This window comes from Urocampus carinirostris, chromosome 9 (assembly GCF_059441175.1).
Source record: "Urocampus carinirostris isolate Australia breed hairy pipefish chromosome 9, RoL_Ucar_1.0, whole genome shotgun sequence".
NCBI lineage: Eukaryota > Metazoa > Chordata > Actinopteri > Syngnathiformes > Syngnathidae > Urocampus > Urocampus carinirostris.
This window is the reverse complement of record NC_142357.1, coordinates 1,685,530-1,711,968: the sequence shown is the minus strand read 5'-3', so window position 1 is coordinate 1,711,968 and position 26,439 is coordinate 1,685,530. Positions and strand designations below refer to the sequence as shown.

The window sequence follows — 26,439 nt, the reverse complement described above, 5'->3', positions numbered from 1 at the left end:
TTTCCGGTCATATGACTATTTGGTGGCGCGTCTTCCAGTGTTGGCGGGTGTTTGTTGTCCATTGATGAAGGATCTCTGAAGTCTCTGTTGCAACACATTACAAATTGTCAAAAACAATAAGATGTCTGATTTGGCTAATAGAAGAAGACACGAAACTGGAGAAATACACAACGCTCAACTGGAGGACAAGTAACCCATTTTTTTATTTAAAGTGTATCTCATATTTTGGGCAGTGTCCTTGCTGTATGACTGTCTCATTTTGTCGCAGCTGCAATATAAAGTTGGCTACATTATGGCTCGTGTTTAAAAGTCCATAGAATTGATAGCTTGTGACGACGTTATATCTGGTTGTCCTAGAGCTAGCTACTTCTCCATAGCCTTTAACGTCCTTCTCAATAAAATATTAAATGACGAATTGAGAAAAACAGCATTGCTTTTTGACGTTCAATGAAAACCTTGGTTTCCTATTTGAGGTTGGCCTTTTTGTTGCATTAATAATATTCTGGTTGGGCGAACAGTAAGTGCAAAGTACTGTATGAACCAAATGGCGGGAGAAACAAACGGTCCCTGTTCTCTTGAACAAAGGAAGGCAAGTAAGACGTGCCCTCTCGTTGACAAAATTAGATACTAGTACTAATAAATGACATCAAAAAGTAGGAAATGTAAATAAAATGTCAAAAATGAGCACACAATGTTTTCAATCATTTCAACAAAGCATGTGCACCTACCCGAAATAGTTTTTTAAGCTATTCCGTTTACAGTGAGGCAGATAATGTGAATACTAAAGTAAGACCAAGGAACACTACAGTTGATCTATTTTGCATGGATTTCTTTTGCAAAAACTAATGCCCCCCGCTGCCTGTAGGGCTGCATCTAACCACTATTTTTGTTGTCTAGTTACCGACATTTGAAACGATGAGTGAATTACGGTAGTCGGGTAATTATCATTTTTTTTCTCAAATTTCAAATGAAGTTCATTTAATTATGTGGTAAATAATAACATGAGAAAATTTGGTACAATGAATAACACATCTTTTATTAAAGATACTCTGGATTCATTCAATAATAAAAAAGCAACCTAAGCTCAGTTAGTAGACCCCAAAATGTTTTATAAACCTCTGTACATTTAAAGGGCAAGCATATAAATAATACTTTAAAATCCAGTTAACGTCTTTGTATCCTGTAAACTGTAGATGCAGAAGTTATCGAAATTGAATTGATATCGCGGTGTGATGTAGTGTGACAATGCAATCGCAAGATATAGCATTTTTTTTTTTAATTTTTTTTTTCCGAAGATTCATAGTTCCAGTTGGTGATTTGAGTGATGAAGAGTTTGGCCAGCAAGTATTGTTACGGTTCGGGTTTTAACAGAGGCAAGTTTCAATGGAAACTGGCCACCATAGAGAGTATCCTGACCAGCTGTATCTCTGTGTGGTGTGGAGGCTGCAGCGCTACCGACTGGGGTAGTGTGAGGAGGGTAACGAGGACAGCAGAGAAAATAATCGGGACTACACTTCCCTCCATTCAGGACATTGGCCAGAAGCGCTGCCTATCCCATGCTAAGAACATTATCGGGGACCCCTCTCACCCCTATCATGGACTGTTCACTCTGCTAGCCTCTGGGAAGAGGTACTGCAGTGTGCGGTGCAGGACCACCAGGTTTCGCAGTAGTCTAGTCCCCCTGGCCATTAGACTGTTAAATGGTCAATCTAACATATAGTTAACCTAAATCTAAACGGCTGCTAATTTGACTTTTTGCACTACTGGCAGTTCTTTATAGCTTGCCACTCCTTGCACATTTGCTCTCTGCACTATTGTACTTACAGCGTTATTGTTACAGTGTTAATGTTACTGTTTACCTGACTTGTTAACCTGACTGCCCATTTTGCACATCTGGTTAGCTGCTACTCTTGCACTATCGGCACTATGGTAAAATACTATACGTAGCCATATTACAATACAACTTTTACTTATATCTGTACATTCAAGGAAACTGGGCGGGTCAGATGTATCGACATTTCGTTCTGTATACACGTGTACTAGAATGACAATAAAGTAGATCTGAATCTGAATAAAGACGCGGCAAAGTTTGCAAGCATTGTGTGCGCGACTGTGATAGGCTTGTGTAAGCCGTAAGTTAAACAGGCCCTGCACAAATGGCCACCAAAACAAACGTGACAGCTCGTAGCTTTAGCTGCTTGTTACATTGAAAAAAAATCATTATTTAAATCAGACTCTGGGGAAAGTCAGAACAGCGCAAATAAATGCTGACCACCAGTGGGTCCTCCATTGATTTGTTCTTGTGTCCAGGAATCGACTAAGGTCAAGTCTATTCATGTTTATATGTATAGCTCTTTATCACAAAGAGTCTCAAAGGGCTGCACAGATCAAAGACTATTGCAAACTATTATTACAGACTATTATGACACCATCTCCTCATCTAAAACCCACATGAGGGCAAATAATACACATATTATCAACATAATATATAGATTATTCTTATGCTATGGATATTACCGAATCTTACTGCAATATGTATTCTGTGAAGCACTATTTAGTTACTCTATATAACACGCTACAGTGGGCATTTGCACTAGACCTAAGATTTATGGCCCGAACCCGAACCCGAGGCAATTTCGGGCCGGGTCGGGCCTGAAATGTCAGTCATACGGTCGGGTCGGGTTCGGTTCTGCTTTTTTTTTTTTTTTTTTTTTTTTTTTTTTTTAAATTAATAATTATAAATATATGTTCATTAAAAATATATACTTAAACTATGTATGGATACTAGACCAAGGAATACTTGTTATAAAATAAATAATTTGGATAAAACGGAGAAGGAGCTGTAATTGCTTTTAACGGAGCCAGAGCATGCTCTGTGCACGTGACGTGACGTGAATGCTGTCCTCTTAATAATCTTCCCCTCCGCAAATTCGCGTGATTTTGGCCTGGTATCCCCGATATTGAGTCGGACCAACAAGAAGTTATGCAAATTCCTCCCCCCCTCCGATTTTAAATGAAAAAAACAACAATTTGTTTACACCGCGGGATCCAATGCAACCAGGGTTTCATTCACAATAAAAAAGACATTACATACGGATATTATAGTAAATCAAATAAATATTATTTGTGTACAATTAGTTGTGATTGCGGAAATCATAGCGTACAGTGACGTTGGTGACTTTTCCATCCGCATTAACAAACGCATTTTGTAAAATACGATCGCGCTTTATTGTTTAAATAAACGCGTTATATAGACTAGAATCTCCCAATTATTATAATTAGCTCGCTTTATTTTGTTTTAAAGCGTATTATATAGAATACGATCGCTTTTGTCGGAAGCGTACATTGACGTTGGTGACATTTTCATCCGCGTTAAAAAACGCAATTTGTAGAATACGATCGCGTTTTATTGTTTAAATAAACGCGTTATATAGACTAGGATCTCCCAATTGTTATAATTAGCTCGCTTTATTGTTTTAATAAGCGTTTTATATAGAATACGATCGCTTTTGTCGGAAGCGTACATTGACGTTAGTGACATTTTCATCCGCGTTAAAAAACGCAATTTGCAGAATAAAATCACGCTTTATTGTTTAAATAAACGCGTTATATAGACTAGGATCTCCCAATTATTATAATTAGCTCGCTTTATTGTTTTAATAAGCGTTTTATATAGAATACGATCAGGGGGGGGGGAATTTGCATAGGAGTCGGAAAAGGGCACAACACGTCAACACCCCCTCAATGAAAGTGCTGCGCTAAAATCTTAAGGACGTACTACTACTGCTGCTGTGGATTATGGCCCAATGATCAAGTCGTCAAAATGACGGACGCCCTTAAATGTTTTCGCTACCTCAAAAAAAAAAAACGTCAATGACAGATTGTCGCTTAATGTAACATCTGCAGTGCAGACACAGAAATATAAAAGATGTAAATGTTTATACAGTTTTATTTAACTTAGGCCTAGATGTTGTAACAAAAGGCAGAGTTTAATTTGTTATCATAAATCACCCCTCCTTATAAATAAAATATGTAATTTCGGGCCCCTTTCGGGCCGGGCCAGCAAATCCAGTTAATTAGTCGGGCTCGGTCCGGGTCGGGTTTAATACCCCTCGGGCCTGCGTCGGGCTCGGGTGCTTTTTTTTGGCCCGATCTTACCTCTAATTTGCACGTCACACTGGGTATTTGTATATTGGCTTTATTATTGTACTGTTCTCAGCTCAGGGATGCTGCTGGAAATGTGAATTTCTCTTCGGGGATGAATAAAGTATCTATCTATCTATAGAGTAGAAGTGTGTTTTGAGTTTAGATTTAAACATTTACACTGAGGTTGCAGATCGAATCTCGGGGGAAGAGCGCTCTCGAACCTGCGGATCTCTTCTTGGCTCTTGGGATCACTATTAGACCAGCGTTTTCAGAGCGAAGGCTCCGGACCGGAACATAGGGGGAAATTAAATCTGAAAGATATGAGGGAGCAAGTCAATGCATGATTTTGTATAATACCAACAGAACCTTAAAATCACATCTTAAGCTAACAGGGAGCCAATGCAGGTTAGCTAAAATCGGGGTAATGTGATCAAACTTTCTTGTCTTGGTTAAAAGCCTTGCTGCAGCATTTTGTACAAGCTGAATGCTCTTGATTTTGGACTTCGGGAGACCGGAGAGTAGTGCATTACAGTAATCGAGGCGGGAAGTTACAAATGCGTGAATTATAATATAGGACGAATTTTAGCAATGTTGCGAAGATGGAAGAAAGCTGTTCTAGTAATAGTCTTCACGTGTTTTTGAAAGTACAGAACAGGGTCAAATATGACACCTAAATTTTTAACTGAGTCACTCTGGGTAATATTACATTTGTCAATGTTCAGAGCAGTTTTTGAGAACAAGTCACGGCATTTAGAGGAACCAATAACTAACATTTCGGTCTTTTGAGAGTTGAGGCGCAAGAAGTTGAGTGACATCCACTCTTATCTCAGTGAGGCAGGCCTCCAAATTTCCACAATTTAGTGTGGCAGATTCCTCCATCGGAAGATATTTTCAAGTATCATCTGCGTAGCAACGGAAACAGATTTTATACTTGCGAATAATATCACCTAATGGAAGCATGTAAATGCTGAAAAGAAGGGGGCCAAGTACTGAACCCTGCGGACAACACTAAAGGGCTTAGATGTCATTTCACCATATTTAACACAGTGCGGTTGAGATTAAATTTATACAATTTGGAATGAGGCTGTAACATAACAAAATGTGGAAAAAGTGAAGCGCTGTGAATACTTTCCGGATGCACTGTATGTTTATCAGGAACAGTCTGTTATAATGTTCAAGCCCTCTATTATAGCAAAATATACGTGTCTAAAATATACAAAGCATGTCATCAAAACCGTATTGGTTCAAACGTTACTTAGGTCTTACCAAGGTGAGGTATGCTCCCTTTAGTTCCACGTGTCTTTAAATGTCTGTGCGTCACAGAACTATTTGCATGACAGCACTGCTTTGCAAACTTTACGATTTTGGGGGAAAATAATCTAATTGCAATTTTTCAGACCAGAATTTCGATGCGATTTTTGATTTGAAAAGAAAAGTGCATTTTTTTTAAAAATTGTTTTGGTTTGTTTGTGAGTACTTAACCCTTGGATGTATGACCAGTACATACATACACTCGTCCATGTGTGGGGGCGATATTTAGTGGGGGAAAAAATACTAATGGCATCATGTCATCCACATGTCTGATTAAACATACATGGAATATGACAATTTCACAACTTTTTTTATTTTAATTTTTACCGCTCCAGACTGTGTTTGCTATTGTCCATCCACGACTCTCAGCTGAGATTATTTTCACGTGGAGATGCCTCCATCCGTTTGAAAATTGTGTCTGGTCGCAATAGTTATCAATGACATTTGCTTTTGACTATTTCTATTATCGATTTTTGTCGACAAAGTCAACCAGTTGTTGCCGCCCTAGTATTGTGTGATAACGTCCAAGTCCAGCGCTTATTCAGTATTTGTGATACTGAGAATTCAATGCATTAAAACATTCAAACTCATCGAACGTGGGGCCAAAATGTGGCTTGCCACATCACTTTACGTGGCCCGCCAGGGCTTAAGCCTCAGCATCTAAAAATAAATGGGTGAAAAGAGTGCTTTGACTAAACTTAATTTTCCACTATACCCACAAAGTGACGGCTCAACGCCGCCGCTATGTGGCAGTGTTTCCATATCAATTTAGTTAAATTGAGAAATAAACGATTCCTAAAATGTCTAAAGATGTTGTTACTTTGTTTTGTCTAGTTTATAACATGTGTGTAGCAACATTGTTTTTGATGTACCTGTAATATTTGTGAATCTAATAATGTATGAATTTATTTTACATGAATAAGCAGTCACATCTGTACATTCGAGGAAACTGTGCGGGTCAGATGTATCGACATTTCGTTCTGTATACACGTGTACTAGAATGACAATAAAGTAGATCTGAACTGAATCTGAACTGAACATTTATTTTACAAACCAAACAAATACATTTATTACATCAGACCCTTTTAAGACTGCCGTTACACTTAAGTAGCCCTCAGTGAAAATTAGTTTAAACCCCTGCATTAGAGGGACAGTGTGTATTTTTTGATCAATAGATTGCGTGCTATTGTGTAGTTTAAACGAAAATTAGTGCCAAACAGCACAAGGAAGAATACTAACTAGAGACACTCAAAGCGGCTCAACTGCACCATCTTTCTTTAAAATATTTTGCCCGGCCTTTTGCAGGTCTCTTGGGTGTTAGGTACCCGTTGAGCAGCAAGATGGCGCACAAATATCTCGGGTCCCTCTATGTAAGGCTGATGTTTTGTAAAATAAATGATCATTTTTGGACATACAGTATAGGTTATTTTTAAAAACGTATGAGTAGAAAGAATAGTATGGTAATTCATGTATTTCTGTTTATTGTTGAAATCAATATTGTTTGTTTTTGAATTTTTTTTTAATACCACTACAGCATGCTCAGTAATACACTTTGTACACACAATTAACGTGGACATCTTCTTTAAAGAACACCAAGGTCTGTCTGAGCACCTGATGTTAATCGATGCAGACATGATTGAGCCAGTGTAATTTAATGATACAATATAGGAATCTTGATTACGTACAAGTTTCAAGCAGTGTGATGACCACCTTTCAAAAAGACCTCACAGAAAGCAAAGGGCAGAAACACTTTGTAACAATAACACAGAATTGAACTGCTTAGGTTTCCTAGTTTGTCTTGCGTTTGCCTTTTGAATCAAGAAAGCAAGGTTTTGGGTGCTCTGAGGAAAGTGTTGATGAGCAACAAGAGTATGAGTATGGATATTTAGAGGGGACTGTATGAGAGTGTGATTGTTGCGACTGTGTATGATGTAGAGAATTGGAGCCTGAACGCAGATTTGAGAAAAAAAATAAATGTTTTTGAGATTAAGTGCTTGAGTAGTATGTTTGGAGTGACAAGATTGGAGAGATTGAGAAATGAAATTGTGAGACAGAACTGGAGTAGTAGTAGTGGAACTGAGCAAGTGCGTGGATAAGAGAGTACTCGGTTGGTTTTGATACTTTGAGAGGAAAAAATGTTGAAGGGGATCTACAGAGCAGAAGTAAATGGAAGGAGACCAAGAGGGAGGCCGCGATTGACGTGGATGGATGGTGTTATGAGTGCACTGCAGGAAAGAGGTCTAAATATACAGGGAGTGCAGAATTATTAGGCAAATGAGTATTTTGACCACATCATCCTCTTTATGCATGTTGTCTTACTCCAAGCTGTATAGGCTCGAAAGCCTACTACCAATTAAGCATATCAGGTGATGTGCATCTCTGTAATGAGAAGGGGTGTGGTCTAATGACATCAACACCCTATATCAGGTGTGCATAATTATTAGGCAACTTCCTTTCCTTTGGCAAAATGGGTCATAAGAGGGACTTGACAGGCTCTGAAAAGTCAAAAATAGTGAGATATCTTGCAGAGGGATGCAGCACTCTTAAAATTGCCAAGCTTCTGAAGCGTGATCATCGAACAATCAAGCGTTACATTCAAAATAGTCAACAGGGTCGCAAGAAGCGTGTAGAAAAACCAAGGCGCAAAGTAACTGCCCGTGAACTGAGAAAAGTCAAGCGTACAGCTGCCAAGATGCCACTTGCCACCAGTTTTGCCATATTTCAGAGCTGCAACATTACTGGAGTGCCCAAAAGCACAAGGTGTGCAATACTCAGAGACATGGCCAAGGTAAGAAAGGCTGAAAAACGACCACCACTGAACAAGACACACAAGCTGAAACGTCAAGACTGGGCCAAGAAAAATCTCAAGACGGATTTTTCTAAGGTTTTATGGACTGATGAAATGAGAGTGAGTCTTGATGGGCCAGATGGATGGGCCCGTGGCTGGATCGGTAAAGGGCAGAGAGCTCCAGTCCGCCTCAGACGCCAGCAAGGTGGAGGTGGGGTACTGGTATGGGCTGGTATCATCAAAGATGAGCTTGTGGGGCCTTTTCGGGTTGAGGATGGACTCAAGCTCAACTCCCAGTCCTACTGCCAGTTTCTGGAAGACACCTTCTTCAAGCAGTGGTACAGGAAGAAGTCCGCATCCTTCAAGAAAAACATGATTTTCATGCAGGACAACGCTCCATCACACGCATCTAAGTACTCCACAGCGTGGCTGGCAAGAAAGGGTCTAAAAGAAGAAAAACTAATGACATGGCCTCCTTGTTCACCTGATCTGAACCCCATAGAGAACCTGTGGTCCCTCATCAAATGTGAGATTTACAAGAAGGGAAAACAGTACACCTCTCTGAACAGTGTCTGGGAGGCTGTGGTTGCTGCTGCACGCAATGTTGATCGTGAACAGATCAAAGCACTGACAGAATCCATGGATGGCAGGCTTTTGAGTGTCCTTGCAAAGAAAGGTGGCTATATTGGTCACTGATTTGTTTTTGTTTTGTTTTTGAATGTCAGAAATGTATATTTGTGAATGTTGAGCTGTTATATTGGTTTCCCTGATGAAAATAAATAATTGAAATGGGTATACATTTGTTTTTTGTTAAGTTGCCTAATAATTATGCACAGTAATAGTCACCTGCACACACAGATATCCTCCTAAAATAGCTAAAACTAAAAAAGCCCCACTCCAACTTCCAAAATATTCAGCTTTGATATTAATGAGACTTTTGGGTTCATTAAGAACATGGTTGTTGTTCAATAATAAAAATCATCCTCAAAAATACAACTTGCCTAATAATTCTGCACTCCCTGTAGTGGAAGCTAGAGCTATTGTTGGTGATGGGAATGAGTGGAGAGGCGTTGTAAAAGGATAGTGGAATGTTTAGACACCCTCTAAGGCACATGTGTCAAACTCCCGGCCCGCCGTGTAATCATATCCGACTCGCAAGACCATTTTACATTATTGTTATTAATGGCGTGTCAATATGAACAACGCCCCTCATCCCTGGACATCATATTCTGAAGTTTTAGTCACTGTACCTATTCCTTCATATATGACGTATACTACACTATATACGAGGGGTCGGGAACCATTGGTTCGCGAGCCATATATGGCTTTTTCTATGAGTACCAATGGCTCAGAGACAAATTTAACTGCATGCAAATTTTTCTCCATCTTGTTTAAAACTTGAGCCATAATTCCTGTTCAGATACACCCAAAGCCAAACCAAAGCTGAAATGCAAAGCAGTACTTTTCAGAATATATCGGGCACGTTTTCACTACGATTTACAGTCAAGGCTTCACACAAAAAAAAATCGTTTTGGCTGTACAACGCTACAAAATCCTTTATATAAAAGCTCACTATATAATCTGTTCTGTGTTGAGATACTTTTTGATGAATCCACGGAACAAATTGTAAATACGCCAAAACATCGGAGTGGAAGTGATGGGTGTAGCTATGCAAAACGTGCAAGCACTCCCGCCCATTTCTCGCCCTACTCCGTCTGCGCCAAAGGTAAGCACATCAGGCTCCCTGTTCTCAGAATGTGACGTTTTAACAAAATAACTGCTTGCATCTGGGTTTTGAAACCAATATGTATGAAAAAAAAGGGTCAAAATGAGTTTAACCGATCTTGAGTAATTGCAAGAAAGAGACAAGTTTAAAGTGGTATGTTTGTTGATTGTGGGACACTGGCTCTGGCATTATTCTCTTTTCAAAATTTTTATCAAATCATCAAAAATAAATGTGGTGAAGACTAAGCTTTTGAGTCATAAGAGCAAAGACAACGTAATGTTTGTTATTTCTGAAAAATACATGTTTTATGTATATTTCCAGGTTTTGTTGCATTTTCATATTTCTACTTTTGACAGGATATATGTTAAGGAGGGCAAAATATTTTGGGATATTTAATTTTTTTTAATATATACATTGACATAGGAGCAAAGGAATTTGAATGTTATTTTAATGTTAAGTTGTTTAAGTTCTAAGTTTATTAATTATAATTTAACAAGATATTTTTATAAGTGATTTAAGATTTAAATCTCTCCATCCGGGCACCGGTGTTGTGGAATGCTCTTCCCCCTGAGATCCGATCTGCAACCTCGGTGGAAATGTTTAAATCTAGGCTTAAAACTCACTTCTACTCTATAGCATACGAGTAACCTAATCTTATATGTAATAACTTGTGAAGCCCTTAGAGACTAATTGTGATTAAGGGCTATACAAATAAAAATGACTTGACTTGACTTAAATATAATATTCTTGTCTGTTTTTATTCATATTTATGTTCCAAAAGCATTCAGTTTAAGTGTGTTCAATTAATGTTTATCCTGGTTGGCCCGCGACCTTAAGTGTGTTTTGAATTTTGGCCCCTTGTGCAATTGAGTTTGACATCCCTGCTCTAAGGGATGGGCAGGACACCCGTATGATGTGGCAGGGGTAAACCAGTGAAAGTTGTCGGGCCCTGCTGTTGAACAGAATAGTGTGTTGTGTCACCCTGACCCGAGTGACATGGCTGCTTTCTTGTGTCCCGTTTCATCTGGAGGGACGAAAGCATGACCAACTTGGGTGCCGAGGTGCTTAACTTGTTTGGGTGTTTGAGCATTTGGGTTGGCCATGGTCCAAAGATCTTTGTGTGTGTTTTTTGCTACTTTTTCACTTTTTTCTCTGTTTTTGTTTGTGTTTGTCTTGCTGGTGGTCACCCCTCTCGAGGGATATGAACAGGGTAGATAAATAGGTTTCCTAGTTAATATGAATGTTCGATTGGTTAGAAATGTATAGTTATTTTTCAATCTAAATCTGCTTTCTTCCATGATTAGGTCTCAGGGTCCATCACGCTCGTCCAGCTGCAGGAAACGAGGTGTTGATGGAAGCTTGCGGTCCAGAAAAGATTCTAATGATCGTAATGATGAGGCTCCCACTAGAAACAGAAATACCAGGTAAGCTTATAAATGGGTGAAGTTTACTATTATTTCAATAAACAGTCAGGAAATTACGTTTTTGCTTCCTTAATTTTCTAAGAATGATTTTCTCAGTTTTCGTTATGGGAGTCAGGTCAATAGAAAATGACAGTGGGGAAAAATTACAGAGCTCTCAAACTCTGATTAAAGCCATAAATAACCACATACTACCATATATTAGAGTATGAGCACCGCCAGGCTGTACTTGTCCAAGACACACCACACGCTTGGCATCGTGCTGCCGAGTCCCTACTAATAACATTTAAAAATTCAGGTTTGGGCTCGATCCCTCAATTCAAATTTATTTGTGCGGGCTGGGTGGTTCGGTGTTTTAATACCCGCTGGTCAGATCTGGCTGGATTCTTTTTTAGGGCCGTTATTACATCTTGTACCAACATACTGATCTTTACTATCGACGTACTTTTTATTAATATTATGGGTACGAATTTCCTTTAGTAACTGGTTATTTTAACCCCTAATTGTTCCGACGGTCTGCCACCATTGATGAACAAAGTTGTGTCTTAACGATATCGATAACGAAGCATTTGCAAAGACTTAAACTTTTGGGAATCAAGACATGACAAGACATTTGAAAATAAATATACTCATAGCAGAAACATCATGATCAGTCTGAAACACGATTCCACGCAAATATGCCTTGGTTACATCCAGCACTGTTCAGTGAATCCAACCATGTAAATTATTTACTCCAAAACACAGGATAATGCAGACAGATTAAAAAAATCCACCTATAATCATATTTGTATTGCTTGACAATCTTTGTCGTAATCCGCCTGTTCGGTTGCGTTACTCCCTTTTAGAAACAAACATGCTCATTAAATTATTTGGGCAGCACGGCGGTGCAGTGGTTAGCACGTGTGCGGCACAGTTCTGAGGTCATGAGATCGAACCTCCTGTGTGGAGGTTGCATGTTTTTCCCGTGCTTGCGTGGGTTTCCTCCGGCACTTAGGTTTCCTCCCACATTCCAAAAACATGCATGCCAGGTTAATTGGCTGCTCCAAATTGTCACTAGGTATGAATGAGCGAGTGAGTTGTCTGTCTCTGTGTGCCCTGCGACTGGCTGGCAACCAGTTCAGGGTGTCCGCTGCCCGAAGAAAGCTGAGATGGGCTCCAGCACACCTGCGACCCTACTGAGGATAAGCGTAGCAGATGATGGATGGATGAATTAGATTATTTTCAATAGCCCCATTAACCTCTGACATTTTGATCGACACCACTTTTGGCCAATTGCAAGCTTTTTTTTCACGGTCCTTAGCCTGTGACAATCTATGAAGACCTGTTTTGAAAAAAAATGTCATGAGCAATTCTGCTTCAAAATTCTTTAGCCAATTGTGACCTGTTAGAATGTGGATTGACATATTGGTTAGCATATGAATTATCAACGTAAATATGTACACATTTACGGTGTGTACTCAAATCAGAGCCAAAGGTAAACGTGTGCAAAGCCAATCGTGATTCATTTTAATGCACCATTATTACTCGCAAGTGTTCACAATCATGGATTCACTTCTAGAAAGATAAGCCAAACATTTCCAACTCTTTCACAATTTCTAAAAATAGGCCAAAATAAAATACACATTTGCAAAGGTTTTGTGTTGTAAACTGGTCGTCTCCAAATAGCGACTTTTGGAATGGCCTTGACCTACCATTAGAAAAATGTGTAAAATAAATGTTTAGATTTTTTAGATTGTGATCCAATTTGGTAAGGCACTTCGTAAGGCTTCTAACTATTGTCTCACCTGTTTTCCAACTAAGATTTCCATGCTACTCTTTTTCAGTTGACAATAAAATCCTTTAACTTGTCAACTCAAATTACTAAATGTTAGATAGATACTTTATTCATCCCCGAAGGGAAATTCACATTTCCAGCAGCATCCCTGAGCTGAGAACAATACAATAATAAAGTTAAAAGAATACAATATACAAATACCCAGTGTGACGTGCAAATGCCCACTGTAGCGTGTTATATAGAATATCTAAATAGTGCGACACAGAATACATATTGCAATAAAATTCGGTAATATGCAATGTAGGTGGTGTGGTTTAATGTGGGCTTTTACTCTGCCGGGTAGAGTTAAAGAGCCTCATGGCATGAGGAAGAAAAGATCTCCTCAGTCTGTCCGTAGTACAAGACAGTGAAATGAAATGTTTATTGAAGGTATTGTTGGATACATTAATCAAAACATGACACAAAGAAAAAAAACCAATGCTGAGAGTGAGCATGGCCAAATATGGTCACCTTACGCCCCCTCCCCTAAGGAAATCTGACAGATCTGTTTCTGCCAACCTTTGCTTAAAGGTTTGCACCATATTTGCACTAATAACCCGGTCAGGCAAAAAATTCCAAATTTTTGGTATCCTGAAAGAAATAAAGTTTCCATGCAAGTTGCTGGTAGGTTTAGGCACCCGTAACTTATATCTGTGACCACGTAAACCATCAACACGACAGAACTCAAAAAATTTATCAAAAGGCACATCGATCATTCCATGCAGTACTTTGAACACAAAAATTAAATCAAATCGAATTCTACGGAGCTCCAAAAAGTCCATGTTCAGTCTTTGTAGTCTTTCCGGATATGACAAGCTGTGCATCCCAGGTATCCGCTTCGTATACCGTCGTTGAACTCCTTCCAGTAGGTTAATGTCCTTGAGTAAGTAAGGGTTCCACACAACGCTGTTATATTCTAACCCGGGTCTAACATAAACGCAAAACATTCGAACTAAGAATGCTGGGTTCTTGTTGTAAAAGTGTCTGTAAATGTTTGATGCTATGTTATTGGCTTTGTTGGTAATTTTGGCGATATGCGTGATAAACTTTAAGTTTGAAGTAAGAGTGACACCCAGATCCTTATGTTCAGTAACAACATGCAAATCATGATCATTAATGTTATACAGCAGAACAGAACCATGTAAAAACGACTGTGCTAAGCATTTATGAGATGACAATTGCAGTTGCCACTTTTCGGACCAAAGAAAAACTGATTTAATGTCATTTTGGAGAGAATCAATTGTTCCTGTAACCTGGGTTTTTGGTAAGAAAGCCGACAGTTTAGCATCATCGGCAAAAATTGAGATGTCACTACTTTGAATGGCCTCAGGTAGGTCGTTCACAAAAAACAGAAATAATGATGGTCCTAGTACTGAGCCCTGCGGTACCCCACTACAAACTTCCGACCACGCTGAAAGAACATCATCAATTTTTACGCATTGTTTACGATTGTGACAGTAGTCTGTCGCTGAAACTGCTCTTCTGTCTGGAGATAATGCTGTGTAGTGGATGCGATGTATTGTCCATGATTGACCGCAGCTTTTCCAGTGCCCGTCTCTCAGCTACTGTTGTTAGGCTGTCCAGCTCTTTGCCCACAACAGAGCTCGCTTTCCTAGCCAGTTTATTGAGACGAGAGGCATCCTTCTTCTTGACGCTGCCTCCCCAACAAGCTGCCGCATACAAGAGGGCGCTTGCCACAACTGTCTCATAGAATATTTTCAGGAGCTTTTTGCAGATTTTGAAACAGGCCAACCTTCTAAGGAAGTAAAGTCGGCTTTGCCCTTTCCTACATAGAGCTTCTGTGTTGGCAGTCCAGTTTAGTTTGTTGTCCAGCTGCACACCCAGGTATTTGTAGTTTTGGACAAATTCTACACATTCTCCTTTGACTGTTACAAGAACCGGGTGAGTTCTGGTTGTCCTGAAGTCCACCACCATCTCCCTGTTCTTGGTGGTGTTCAGGTGCAGGTGGTTTGCGTCGCTCCATCGGACAAAGTCCTGAATCAATTTCCTGTACTCCTCCTCCTGCCCATTTCTGATACATCCCACAATCGCAATGTCGTCGGCAAACTTTTGCACATGGCAGGACTCAGAGTTGTACTTAAAGTCCGATGTATACAGAGTGAATAGGATCGGAGAGAGCACGGTCCCCTCCGGAGATCCTGTGCTGCTAACCACAGTGTCCGATGTACAGCCCCCCTGTTTCACATACTGGGGTCTGCCTGTCAGGTAGTCCGTAATCCATTCTACAAGGTGTGAGCTAACTCCCATCTCTGTCAGTTTCCTACTCAGTAGCAGAGGCTGTATGGTATTGAAGGCACTGGAGAAGTCCAAAAATGTAATCCTCACAGCCCCCTTAGCCCTATCCAGGTGAGAGAGGGATCGGTGTAACATGTATACTATAGCATCCTCCGCTCCCACCTTCTCCTGGTAAGCAAATTGCAGAGGGTCGATGGCGTGACAGACCTGTAGCCTCAGGTGGTGCAGCAGCAACCGCTCCATGGTTTTCACCACATGTGATGTCAGGGCGACCTGCCTGAAGTCGTTGAGTTCCTCAGGTCTTGATTTATTTGGGACTGGGATGATGCAGGATCTTTTCCACAGCTGAGGGACCCTCCCCTGTTCAAGGCTCAGGTTGAAGATGCGCTGTAGAGGGTCTCCCAGCTCAGACGCACAGGCTTTCAGCAGTCGGGGGGATACTCCATCTGGACCAGCTGCCTTGCTGGTTCACAGCCTCCTCAGCTCTCCACACACCTGGGCTGCAGTTATCTTTAGTGGGGGGATGTCTTCCATGCTAGTGTCCAGAGGGGGAGGGGGAAGGACAGCTGCCGTACTCAGGGGTGAGGATGAGGCGGAGTGGTCAAACCTGTTGAAAAAGTTGTTCAACTGGTTGATTCGCCCCACATCTACACCCACAGCCACACCCTGCTTGGTGCTGCAGCCAGTAATTGTTTTCATCCCTTCCCACACCTCCTTCATGTTGTTGTTCTGCAGCTTTTGCTCCAACTTCCTCCTGTACTGCTCCTTTCCGGAGCTGGACTCTGAGCTCCTTCTGTACTCGTTTTAGCTCCTGCTGATCACCATTTTTAAAGGCCCTCATCTTTTGGTTCAAAAGGCACTTGATGTCGCTCGTGATCTAAGGCTTGTTGTTGGCATAGCAGCATACAGTCTTTATAGGAACAACATTGTCCATGCAGAACTTAATGTAGTCAGTAGTGCAGTTTGCCATCTCATCAATGTCCCCACTGCTAGACTCTAGCAGGACATCCCAGTCCGTTTGTCCAAAGCAGTCTCTCAGAGCCTGCTCTGCCTCGGTGGACCATTTTCTAAAAGAGCGTGTGGTTGTTGGTAGCCTCCTCACTTTTGGTTTGTACTGTGGTTTAAGCAGAATGAGGTTGTGGTCTCCTTTTCCAAGGGCAGGCAGTGGTTTTGCACTGTAAGCATTTTTGATGTTTGCATACAGAAGGTCAATAGTCCTATTTCCCCTGGTCTTGCAGTCCACATACTGGACGAAAGAGGGCAGTGTCTTATCAAGAGTCACGTGGTTGAAGTCCCCAGAGATTAACATTGCAGCCTCCGGGTGTTGTGTTTGTAGCTTTGCCACCGCGGAGTGGATGACGCCACACGCTACTTCCGCATCAGCGCGCAGTGGTATGTAAACAATAACAGCAATCGCATGTCCGAACTCTCTGGGCATGTAATAGGGACGCAGACTTACGGCCAAAAGTTCGACATCACGGCAGCAGATAGAAACCTTTGTTTTTACATGCCCGGGGTTAGACCACCTCGTGTTCACGCAGATAGCCAGTCCCCCTCCTTTGTGCTTCCCACTGACTTTTGTGCCTCTGTCAGCCCGAACAGCGCAGAAGCCGGTTAGCGCGACGTTAGCGTCCGGGATGCTAGACGTGAGCCACGTTTCCGTAAAGCAAAGCAAGCTTCATTCCCTGTATGCTTTGATGTCTTTCACAAGCACAGCCAGTTCGTCAATCTTATTTGGTAGGGAGTTGACATTCCCCATGATTATGGACGGTACCGAGGGCTTATATCGCCGCTAGCCGCTTAGCCTTTACCTTAGCACCAGCTCTGCACCCCCGGTAGGGTCGCCTCACCTCGTTAGGTAAAAGGGGGAACGCGCCGGCTCGAGAATTCTTCAGGTCGAGGAGTTGATTCTTCGAATAAACGCATTTTTGCGTGTTAAAACCCATATCCATAGGATAGAAAGTAATCCAAATTGCTACAGGTGTTGCAAGGCAGCCACTTAAGATGTAAGCAAAAAACAAAAACAATAAATCACAAAAGTAGCGAAAATAACACGGGAGCTGTGTTAACTTTCAAGAAAGACCGTACAGTTCTTTAAACGATTCAAGAACAGCATTCAATTTACTTATGGTATGTCTTGGCTTGGAATTTTAGGCAAATTTTACTTGAACGCTAAGAGGTTAAAGCAGTATTGGAGCCAGGCTTATATGCAAGTATATTGGTATGTAATGCAAACCATCAAAACAATTCTGATTTTATTCACACAGTGTGTTTTGATATAAAATATTTTTTAGTGGAATCACTGTGACAAGCACTTAAGTGACCCTAGTTTTTCCCCAACTAAATGGTAGTGCAATCTCTCTTCCTCGCTTAATACAATGAAGTTTGAATGTCTGCTCTTTTTCCCTATCCAGTTTTACTACACCAGAAGGCAGAGGCCCGTTATCTCGCTATGCTCGACAAAATGACTGGGACAGCCAGGTTACGGAAGAAGAGATGAGGAGAGATGTGCAGCGAGACATGCAGCGGTAATGTTTAGCTTCTCCTTGCATTACAAAAAAAATTGAATAATAAAGTCTGCCTAGAAATAACGCTGACATGGAAGCTGCGTTTGCAGTGCTATTTAGCATTGTCATGTGAAGCGTCATGGCCCCCCTTTTGGTGCATTAGGACAAGTGCACCCAAAATTATAAATCACACGAAGATGCCGGGAGGTTGTAGTTTTAATGAAGGGTGGCTCAAAAAACAAAAGGTATTAAACATTGTAAAACATGGACACAAATCCATGCACAGCATGCTGCAAAAGTGCACTAGAGAGATCTAACGCTTCACAATGGGAGAGTCGGTGCTTTCCAGTCGCATGAAAGATAACTCACTGAGATTAGTCTCTTCATTATGAGTTTTTTTTCTAACGGTTTGCTACATACTACACCTAAACAGGTCATTATGAAATGTGTATTAGTGCGAGTATTATTTCTCCATTATGGACATTCATTAAGGTCCATGTAAAAAAAAAAAAAATAAGGTAGTGTTTCCCACTAGTAAATTCCAATGGGAAAAACTTTATGCAACTAAAATGGTAAGCAAAATATCCAAAATTTGTATTGGAAGAGAATAGTCTAAAAAATATTCATCCTGTCTTGAAAATTGCACACGCAAGATTAAAAAATACATGATTCACACCATTTTTTGCTTGAATTTGGCCATAAGAAGGGTGTATGAACCCCGATTCAAATACAGAAGCTTGTTTCAAAGGTTTTTGAATACAACTCAAGCACGCTATTCCAATCCTGTTCAGTTACAGGAGGCGGATACTTGCTGCAGAAGGCACTCAGAGGGAGAGAAAGAATTCTTCCGGCTCATCCGGCAGGTATGTACGTAGATGCATTCCTCTTTCATTTTCTTTGTACTCGTTTAATTTAGCATGAATGATCAGCACTACATTTAGCCTTAAACATCTCTCACCTTTTAGAGAAAATCACCATTTTGAGCTCAAAAAGAGTGAGCTATGTAAATTGTGTAGATTCAATGAAAATGTTATTGCGGTGGTGGGTTAGATTTTGTGAGATTTTGTAGAGAATGAACCGAGTGAGGCTCTGCTTTTTTGCTACTGTTATGTTAAAAGCGAGGCTCATCGCCCGTGGATGATACATCAACTGATAATTCAAACCAAATTTCTATGTTTCTTGCCAATCGGGTGGAGAAGAGTACTGTAGCCTGTATGTTGTCATACAAACATTAGATCTTTTGAAAAAAAAAAAGAATGCTGATTGCTTGGATAGATTATTACAATTAATTGAAGCCTTACTTCAAAACTGCAACGCCAACACACTTTAATGATTCATTTGGTGAGTTTGTATTTTTAATTTCTTGGCATGCAGATCTGAGTGACAATATTACAAAAGCAACCTGACTGTTGCACCAAGTCAGTGCGGATGTAACCTGACTGTTGCACTAAGTCTGCGTGGAGTTGTCCAGGGGTAAAGAAATCCAGGTTAACTGGTCAAATGCAGCTTGAGCTAATCTGGATGGCACACTTTAGCTTTATAAGTCGCACATTTGGCAATTTTAACCTTTAATTCTAGTTTTTTTTTTCTTATGTTTTTATTTCAGTAATCCTTCTTGAAGAACAAGATCCTCTCTCTTTAACGAGAGAACAGATTAATCGGAATTGTACCTGTATACAGGGAGTGCAGAATTATTAGGCAAGTTGTATTTTTGAGGATGAATTTTATTATTGAACAACAAGCATGTTCTTAATGAACCCAAAAGTCTCATTAATATCAAAGCTGAATATTTTGGAAGTTGGAGTGGGGCTTTTTTAGTTTTAGCTATTTTAGGAGGATATCTGTGTGTGCAGGTGACTATTACTGTGCATAATTATTAGGCAACTTAACAAAAAACAAATGTATACCCATTTCAATTATTTATTTTCATCAGGGAAACCAATATAACAGCTCAACATTCACAAATATACATTTCTGACATTCAAAAACAAAACAAAAACAAATCAGTGACCAATATAGCCACCTTTCTTTGCAAGGACACTCAAAAGCCTGCCATCCATGGATTCTGTCAGTGCTTTGATCTGTTCATGATCAACATTGCGTGCAGCAGCGACCACAGCCTCCCAGACACTGTTCAGAGAGGTATACTGTTTTCCCTCCTTGTAAATCTCACATTTGATGAGGGACCACAGGTTCTCTATGGGGTTCAGATCAGGTGAACAAGGAGGCCATGTCATTAGTTTTTCTTCTTTTAGACCCTTTCTTGCCAGCCACGCTGTGGAGTACTTGGATGCGTGTGATGGAGCGTTGTCCTGCATGAAAATCACGTTTTTCTTGAAGGATGCGGACTTCTTCCTGTACCACTGCTTGAAGAAGGTGTCTTCCAGAAACTGGCAGTAGGACTGGGAGTTGAGCTTGAGTCCATCCTCAACCCGAAAAGGCCCCACAAGCTCATCTTTGATGATACCAGCCCATACCAGTACCCCACCTCCACCTTGCTGGCGTCTGAGGCGGACTGGAGCTCTCTGCCCTTTACCGATCCAGCCACGGGCCCATCCATCTGGCCCATCAAGACTCACTCTCATTTCATCAGTCCATAAAACCTTAGAAAAATCCGTCTTGAGATTTTTCTTGGCCCAGTCTTGACGTTTCAGCTTGTGTGTCTTGTTCAGTGGTGGTCGTTTTTCAGCCTTTCTTACCTTGGCCATGTCTCTGAGTATTGCACACCTTGTGCTTTTGGGCACTCCAGTGATGTTGCAGCTCTGAAATATGGCAAAACTGGTGGCAAGTGGCATCTTGGCAGCTGTACGCTTGACTTTTCTCAGTTCACGGGCAGTTATTTTGCGCCTTGGTTTTTCTACACGCTTCTTGCGACCCTGTTGACTATTTTGAATGTAACGCTTGATTGTTCGATGATCACGCTTCAGAAGCTTGGCAATTTTAAGAGTGCTGCATCCCTCTGCAAGATATCTCACTATTTTTGACTTTTCAGAGCCTGTCAAGTCCCTCTTCTGACCCATTTTGCCAAAGGAAAGGAAGTTGCCTAATAATTATGCACACCTGATATAGGGTGTTGATGTCATTAGACCACACCCCTTCTCATTACAGAGATGCACATCACCTGATATGCTTAATTGGTAGTAGGCTTTCGAGCCTATACAGCTTGGAGTAAGACAACATGCATAAAGAGGATGATGTGGTCAAAATACTCATTTGCCTAATAATTCTGCACTCCCTGTATAAACTATTTTACCCATGTCATGTGAATTGGACCTGTATATAAAATATATTACCTATGTCAAAAACTTGATTGATTCCATCTTTGTAGGTTTTTGCGTCAAATTTTAGAATATCAAAAGTGGCTATAGTTTACATATTAATGAAAGCACTGATGGCCATTTGACAAGCATTCTTAATTGGCATAGCGATAAAACACATGGCTATAAAACAACTGTTGCAATTATACAGTCAAAAGAGTTTGCTTAAATGACAATATAGTGAAGCCTGCATGTAAAATGTTATTGCAGGATAGGAAAAATGATGCTCCATATTATGAAAGTCCATGGAAATGCTAGAAACACGTGAATATTTCACACATGAGACACCAGGGGTTCCAAATGCATCTTTCGAGATAATCTTACCCTGGTTGTTAGGCTGGTCTGGAGCCGGCGAGCTGTAGAAAATATATCGGTGTAGTAACTACACCAACCTCAATTTAACCTGCTTTTCTTCAAGCGACTTGAGGCTAAATTCAGTCAAGATAAACATATCAATATTTTGTTGTTGTACAGTATATCGAAACTTAGCTCCCCCACCGACCCATTTTCATCCCTCATACATATTTGCAATGTATTTTTTTTCCGCATTGGTTCTGCAGTTGCGACTCCAAAGAAGGTGATAACATTGAAACGGATGAGACTGTGTTGGTGCGGCGACAGAAACAGATCAACTATGGCAAGAATACGTTGGCCTATGACCGATATGTCAAAGAAATCCCTAAGTAAGTCACCAGGAATAACAAAAAAAAACGATGTTTTCATAAGTCCCTAGATGGGGGACTGCTGGAATTTTAGATGGCTGATTTAACCTTCCATTTCAGGCACATGCGACAGTCCGGTGTTCATCCAAAGACTCCTAATAAATTTCGAAAATACAGTAGGCGGTCCTGGGACCAGCAGATTAAACTGTGGAAGGTCAAATTGCATGCTTGGGACCCACCAGCAGCAGAAGGCGGGGAGGTTGAAGCCAGGAATGAGTATGTTTATCTTAGGTAGACTAAACTCAAAAAGATGGTATTCTCTTTTATGTGTTTTGTACTACTATGCTTTTGTAGCGAGGAGCTCTGTCTGGAGGATGTCATGGACATTGAGTTGGACTTTCCTTTATTGACGGACAGCGGAAATGGCACATGCTCTTTCAGCACTCGCAACTTGACACTAGAGGTGAGGTTTTTCAGTGCCTTGCAACCCTTGAGAACTTTTTTGACATATTTCATTGAGGTTTCAAACTTTATAGATTAAAAAATGTCCTGCTGTAACACAGGGTTTTTGCTGGTGCTGGAAATCCTTGCAAATGCTTCCATTTTAATGTTGTGTTTTCAAGGATTGAAAAGTGCTTAAAAATAACGTCGACACTGCTCTCTAGTGGCTTGGCCTTGCCAGTTCATTTTTTTCCTCGTGATTAACAGCAGCTGCCTTCTTTTTGTATGGCATAGTCCTATGAAGCGCCATTGTCTGCTACACCTTAAGAGGGCACTAATATGTGTTTTACCGCAAGGATTACATATCAATTATAGGCCATGCAAAAAACCTAAAGTTAGTGTTTTCTAGTAGTAAACTCACATGGATGGTTAAAGATTTGTATCAACAAATAAATTTATTACTTACTCAAGATCTAGAAATAATATGCGATGATAAATGCACATGCAAGATTAAAAATTACATACGTCAATCACAGATCTATGTGTGGCTCTGCAAAATACATGATTAACATCTTTTAATGGTAATGGAGAAATTGAAAAAATGGCTTTGAAAGTCAACTCATGTTTATTTGTATAGCCCTTAATCACGAAGAGGTCTCAAAGGGCTGCACAGACCACAGATTATTGCAAACCAAAGACTATTATGACACCATCACCTGATCTAAAACCTACATGAGTGCAAATAATACCAGATATTGTCAACATAAAATATAGGTTATTCATATGCTATAGAATAGAAGTGTGATTTAAGCTTAGATTTAAACATTTCCACTGAGGTTGCAGATCGAATCTCAGGGGGAAGAGCATTCCACAGCACCAGGCCCCAATGGAGAACGCTCTCGAACTTGCGGATCTCTTCTTGGCTCTTGGGATCACTAGTAGACCAGCATTTTCAGAGTGAAGGCTCCGGACCGGAACATAGGGGACAATTAAATCTGAAAGATATGAGGGCGCAAGTCCTTGCATGATTTTGTATACTACCAAAATAACCTTGAAATCACATCTTAAGCTAACAGGGAGCCAATGCAGGTTAGCTAAAATTGGGGTAATGTGATCAAACTTTATTGTCTTCGTTAAAAGCCTCGCTGCAGCATTTTGTACCAGCTGAAGGCTCTTGATTATTGGACTTCATGAGACTGGAGAGTAGGGCATCCGACTAAGACAGCATAGGGCGAATTTTAGCAATGTTAGGAAGATGGAAAAAGCTGTTCTATTAATATTTTTAACGTGTGTTTGAATGGACAGATTAGGGTCAAATATGACACCTACATTTTTAACTGATTCACTCTGGGTGATATTACATTTGTCAATGTTCAGAGCCGTTTTTGAGAACAAGTCACTGCATTTAGATGGACTAATAACTAGCATTTTGGTCTTTTCAGAGTTAAGGCGCAAGAAGTTGAGTGACATCCATTCTTTTATCTCAGTGAGGCAGGCCTCCAAATTTCCACAGTTTAGTGTGCAGATTCCTCCATCGGAAGATATGGTTGTGTCATCTGCGTAGCAATGGAAACTGATATTATACTTGGGAATAATATCACCGAATGAAAGCATGTAAATGCTGAAAAAAGGGGGCCAAGTACTGAACCCTGCGGAACTCCACAGGTAACACTAAAGGGTTCAGAAGTCATTTCACCATATTTAACACTGTGCGTCCTATCTGAGAGGTAGGATCTGAACCATAAGAGGACGGTTCCTGAGAGACCAATCCATTATTCCAACCGTTCCAGTAAGATATTGTAGTCCACAGTGTCAAAGGCAGCACTAAGGTCCAGCAGCAGCAAGAGTGATGAAGCGCCGGAGTCCATTGCCAGTAGAAGATCATTGGTTACCTTAATCAGTGCGGTCTCAGTAGAGTGGATTCAAAAAGATTGTTCTCAGATAAAAAAATCGTTCAGCTGCTGTGCCACAACTTTTTGAAGTACTTTAGAAAGAAACGGTAGGTTTGACGCGGGTCAATAATTACACAAGCTTTCTGGATGAAGGTTGGGTCGTTTCAGTGTAGGTTTAATAGCAGACTTAAATAAAAAGTGCTTGAGTTTGGACTTGAAAAAGGTGTACGGACCCTGAATTAGGGTTAGGCTGAAAATCCAGGAGGGAAGAGTTGTTTGATAGTTTTCTCTTTCTTTCAGGGTGAGGACTGTGACGGAACTCCAGTCAAAATGCAGAAGACTGAAACTGCCACAGATCTTGACATGGCATAGCTCTTTGTATTGTCAATGTTCATACATCTCATACTTATCTTACTTTTATTACCCTATCAATAAAGACTTTTATTTTTCTTTAATGGATGCAAGTCGCTGTTCTCTGTATAAACTGCACATTCACTCAAAGCAGTGCCTTGTCAGAATTTAAGTAGATTACAAATTTCTCAGGGACTGCTTCTTTACAGTCATAAGTCAGTATAATTATCCTCCGTGTTAGTGTCCAAAGATGTGCTTCAAACAGCCAATTGTTTTCCTTTATAGTTCAGTGTTGTGTAAGGTTTGATTTTAATGAATCATTGTAAAGGTGGTAATATTTTTTTTGATAAAAATAATTTGTAATGTTTGTTTCCTGTTACTATGTTGAAGATTTTTTTGTGAGCATTGCCTTTGGAAGATCACCCCATCTTTTATGTCCAAATCTTTTTACAAAAGAACATTTTTACTTGCAATTAGCCTGCACACTATTAAGATTAAGGTTGTTGTTAATCTGCTGACCATTTTTTGGCAATGTATCCATTCCTATTTTCACATATTCATTGTTAGTTTTACAGTTAGTCACATTTTTGTATATTTTTTAAATTTAGCATTTACCTTTTTCATCTGATTTACTGTTCCCATTCCAAAATATTTCTTCTACATTTTTTCTCTAACATCCACAGTTACAGTTCACTCATAATTTAAATTCCTACTTCTCATTCTCTCGGCAAATTTTAAATGAATCGTTTACATCCTACCCATTTCAAATTCATATCATTTAAGTTTGTAACTTATGAATGTTTCAACATTTTCAGATCAAATTTTTACAAAAATAACTCATTATTCACGTTTTTATTCCACAAACTCTTATAACCATGCCAAAATACTTCTTTCGTTCAAATGTTACTAATTTGACATTTTTCATCTGATTCACTTGACTTTAATTTTCAACTAGTATTCAGGTTTCCTTATTATCGATTACTTTATTCATTTTAGAATCATAAAACCATTTCCTTGATGCCTTACTTGATTCTTTATTTGATCCTGCTGAATTCATTCTTCAGTAACTTTCACATTTTTAAATTGATTCAAACCATTCCTCTCTTTCAACATATAAATAAGGGGTCACCAGCCTTTTTGAAGCTGAAAGCTACTTTTTGTTTCGGAGTAGCACAGACGGCTGCTAGTTTAACATGCATTTCTTAAATGACAACTTTTCATGACAATACTGTTATTACCGGGTTTTAATTACCAGAAGTTGAGTTAAAGTGGCCTAAATCATTCCAATTTATTCCCACTCATTCAACATTAATCCCCGTATTTCCACTCTTTTTTTTTCATCTTTTTCGCCTCCCCAAGCAATTTTCCCAGGAATTTCCCTTTTCTTTTTTACTGTTGTGAATATCAACAAAATTGATATATTTGTTACTTTTTTTCCCTGCTTGCAATTAATAAAAATCTTATATTTTATTCCAACCCCTTTGATGAAATGTGACTAGAATCTTAATCATGCTGGCCAGGCAACAAAGGATTGTATTCATGAAAGGAATTTCAAGGTCCTATAGTGGCCTAGTCTCCAGATCTCAACCCCACTGATAATATTTGAAGGGAACAGAATATATTCCTTACCCAATGGACACTGCAAGACGTACAACCACACCCCACACGTCTTAAATCCGGATTGTGAGATAGGTTAAACAAGTACAGGAGCTGAGCAGTTCTGTTGAATATTCTGGGCACAAATCAGATACAGATAAAGGTTGTTTGATTCACAAGTGCAAATACTGGAATGGCTTTTATACTAGTAG

General features: G+C 40.0%; 1 protein-coding gene across 2 annotated transcripts; it reads left to right on the top strand.

The window, feature by feature from the left end:
* On the top strand, positions 1-24,739 carry slbp (stem-loop histone mRNA binding protein). Of its 2 annotated transcripts, none has more exons than XM_088344182.1 (8): positions 1-189; positions 11,276-11,395; positions 17,876-17,989; positions 18,766-18,831; positions 21,846-21,968; positions 22,068-22,223; positions 22,302-22,410; positions 24,581-24,739. In XM_088344182.1, exons 1-8 carry the CDS (start codon positions 122-124, stop codon positions 24,650-24,652), a joined length of 828 nt encoding a protein of 275 aa, XP_088200308.1. In that variant the 5' UTR covers positions 1-121; the 3' UTR covers positions 24,653-24,739. The 2 variants fall into 2 exon arrangements, with proteins under 2 accessions (XP_088200308.1, XP_088200307.1); XM_088344181.1 differs by having other exon boundaries at positions 2-189; positions 18,760-18,831.
* The last annotated feature ends 1,700 nt before the right edge of the window (positions 24,740-26,439 follow it).